The sequence below is a fragment of the Trachymyrmex septentrionalis genome, unplaced genomic scaffold (assembly GCF_001594115.1).
Source record: "Trachymyrmex septentrionalis isolate Tsep2-gDNA-1 unplaced genomic scaffold, Tsep1.0 scaffold8, whole genome shotgun sequence".
NCBI lineage: Eukaryota > Metazoa > Arthropoda > Insecta > Hymenoptera > Formicidae > Trachymyrmex > Trachymyrmex septentrionalis.
Window position 1 is genome coordinate 1,250,534 of NW_017305987.1, and position 3,057 is coordinate 1,253,590.

A 3,057-nucleotide genomic window follows, 5' to 3' on the forward strand; every position below is an offset into this window, starting at 1 on the left:
TTCTTTTTATCTCTACATTCAAGAAAAAAAAGAGAAAAGACTAAATCGTTCAAAAAATTCAGTTATAAAAAGAACAAGCCTTATGTATTTTGATAAAGGTTTGTTTTGTTTGAACTTTTTGCACATCCTTCCTCCTCTCTCTCTCTCTCTCTTGCCACTTAAAAAAAAAAGAAAAATAAACTGTAAGAAGTTCAGCTAAACAGTACAGGCCTCTAAATACAAATCAGATATAAATCTGAAACGCACCTCTGTTCCTAATAAATTTCATGTATTTTATAATAAATAGTCGATTATTCTGTGAAAAATATACGTACAATAGTTTTGTATATCGCAAGCTACAAAGTAAATACAGAGGAAAAAGTGTTTACGAGTGTACAATTACAGGATCACGTACACATGGAATTCTAACCTCTCTAACATTCCTCGTTCACGCTGTACGATCAGACAAAAGGAACATTCGCAGGATTTCCGCGAGTACGTCGTGTCCACCGGCATCGTGTGCGACGTGCACATCGGCGACAGGATATCTCGGACAAGTCTTAGAAACGCAATTACGACTCGCCGGCGATTCGTTTGCATGTACGCGTCGCCGGCATGCGGAGTCGATAACGCTACGCGAGAATCAACGAAGCAATGTAGGTTATCTTGACGCAGAAATTACCTGGCACGTAAAATTTGCTCTTGCAGAGGACGCAAATCACGTTCCTTAGCTTCGTGCTGGGGACGCTATAATTCGATGGTGATAGCCTGTGTAACGGCTTCGTGTGTGATCTCTCGGTGATGCACGGATACATCTCGCGTAAATAACCGACGCAATCGGCAATCCTGCGATTATATGCGCGATGACGATCTCGACGAAATCAGCGTGTCGATACAGACGGTCGACCATAAGACGCTTCACATAAATCCTATTTAAAACTGTAGACACTGCCGCCAATCCACTCCATAGTCCGTAATTACCCGTGAACACTTACAAACTTACCCCGATTTGCCCACGCGCACTGGCCGCACTTATTTTTTACCACTCCCTCTTATTTAGACGATTGTGATTGCTCCAATTTCGCCAGAGTCGTCGAGTCGAATGAAAGAAACTACGAATGTGATAGGCCAGCCCCACGCGGTCGACAAATAATAAACTAATCAAATCGCGATTCTTATGCTTATTCGATCGAGCAATATACTGCACAATATTTTCTGCACAAAAGTTTGAGGGTGCCTTTCGAAGGTGATATTAGGTGACATTTCATTTGTGTGTTTTTATCGTACGACAAATTTTTTAAGACTGTTGATTGGCTATGGAATAAAAAGATCCAAAGATCTCTCTGTTCTGTATGCAATGTGCTTGGAAAGTAATGATAAATCTTTCGCATAGAGGCAGAATGGATTAAAGTGAGAAGAAAAGTCCTCTCATTTTACGATTAGCAATAGTTAATAAGATATGAATTGCTGAAAATTGTCGAAAATTGGTCATCAATAATTTTTTATTCAAATACTATCAACTATACAGAAAAACTGCAAGAGACAAAAACTGTTTATTTTCTTCTCATAGAACTCTTTTTAAGAATTTTTTCAGAACTTTTTATCAACTTTTTAGAACTGCGTTTTCCTATTTTTACCAACATAAGGAAATACGGTATTAAAAAATTCTGAATCTTTTCTTTCTCTCTTTTCAATGTTCAAATATAAGATTTGTTCGCGTTGTTTGTACTTTTGGCTCTCAGTATCTTTGCTTTCTCTCTTTTCAATGCAAAGCGCGTGAACAGGCCTACTTATTTCATTTTTGGAAATTTCAAGTAATATGAACAGATTACATATTACATACGAACAGATTACATGTATTTACATACAATCGGCTTCATCGAATTTGCATTTTATCGATTACTCTTCAAATTTAATCAAGAAAATTGAGATTTTTGTTTAATATGTGAATTTCTAATATCTTCCCGGGATAAAAATGTTTCATATATAATTATATGTAATTATACAAAATTACCCTTCGGAAACAGCACAAATTCACCATGGTTGACAGTTGATAGTCCGATTTCGCGTTCGCGCCTTCTACATCATAAAACAGTTGCTCACCAATTTACAGGTTCACTACCATATCGAATGTATCAGCAAATGGCGGCGTTTAAAGGGACTCGAAATCTGACCAATTAAAAATCGGTGCCTCTCATGACTTCGACTCTTACATTAGAAAGACTCTAGGAATGACGCAAAGTTCGCGCCAAAATGACGATCGGCAAGCGAGCAAAGCGAAGTCAGGCGACTGCTGCTGCCTTGCGAGCGATCTACGCGGCTCACTTCACTCACTTTGCCTCACAGTTCGCGCGAACGACGCGCGATTGGAAACGATCGCGGCGGAGTTTGAATTCACGATGACAGATGCCGCTGCCAATCGGCACGGCGACTCCGCCAAATATGCAAAGAAGGTAGCTAGGTAATAAAGATATTAAAGAGTTTTGTAATACCGGTTATCCAGATACGGTGAATGCTAAGGTGAGTTATCTTCTTCTTAACAACTAATTAAAAAAAGAATAACGTTCGTATCTGGAGTCACGTTATTGTAAAAAAGTCCCTAATAATGCGAGCACGACGGCTATGTCGGCTGGTATCCGCCTAGGTCTAGGTCTAGGCGCGGCTCATCTGGTCGCCGATCCGTCGGTCCGTTATGATCCCACCCAGCTCGCCGAGCGATCGCTTCAGCGAACAGCAGACTCGCGAAGCTACGCCACGTAGGATCCTTCTCTTTCTTTCCGCGATTTCCGTCCGTTTCATCCGTTCGTTCATCTTAGTTCTCCGCCACGCAACGTTGCGCTTTTGCCGCGTGTCGATCAGAATTATCGCCGACGTTCGGAGTAGAAATGCATGACCGAGACAATTTGCACCCTGAAAACCACGTGACACATCAATTCTCGCGTTATTAATAATATCAGCGGTAAGCAAGCAACGTATTGAATGCTCGATTCCCGCTACCGCCTGCCGTCTGCTTCTCGCCGCGCCGGCGTTTGATCGATCGGCCCATTCCGCGCTAACTTCAGGTAGTTCAGGCGCCTT

The 3,057-nt window shown here is 41.3% G+C and overlaps 1 protein-coding gene across 1 annotated transcript in view; it reads right to left on the reverse strand.

Moving 5' to 3' along the window:
- LOC108754500 (RING finger protein 17) overlaps positions 1-995 on the reverse strand; it is a 212,588-nt gene extending 211,593 nt beyond the window's left edge. Inside the window, exon 1 of the mRNA XM_018496840.1 lies at positions 662-995. Coding sequence (XP_018352342.1) covers positions 662-794 — 133 coding nt within the window. The 5' untranslated portion in view covers positions 795-995. The remainder of the gene's footprint in view (positions 1-661) is intronic.
- Positions 996-3,057: the final 2,062 nt, after the last annotated feature.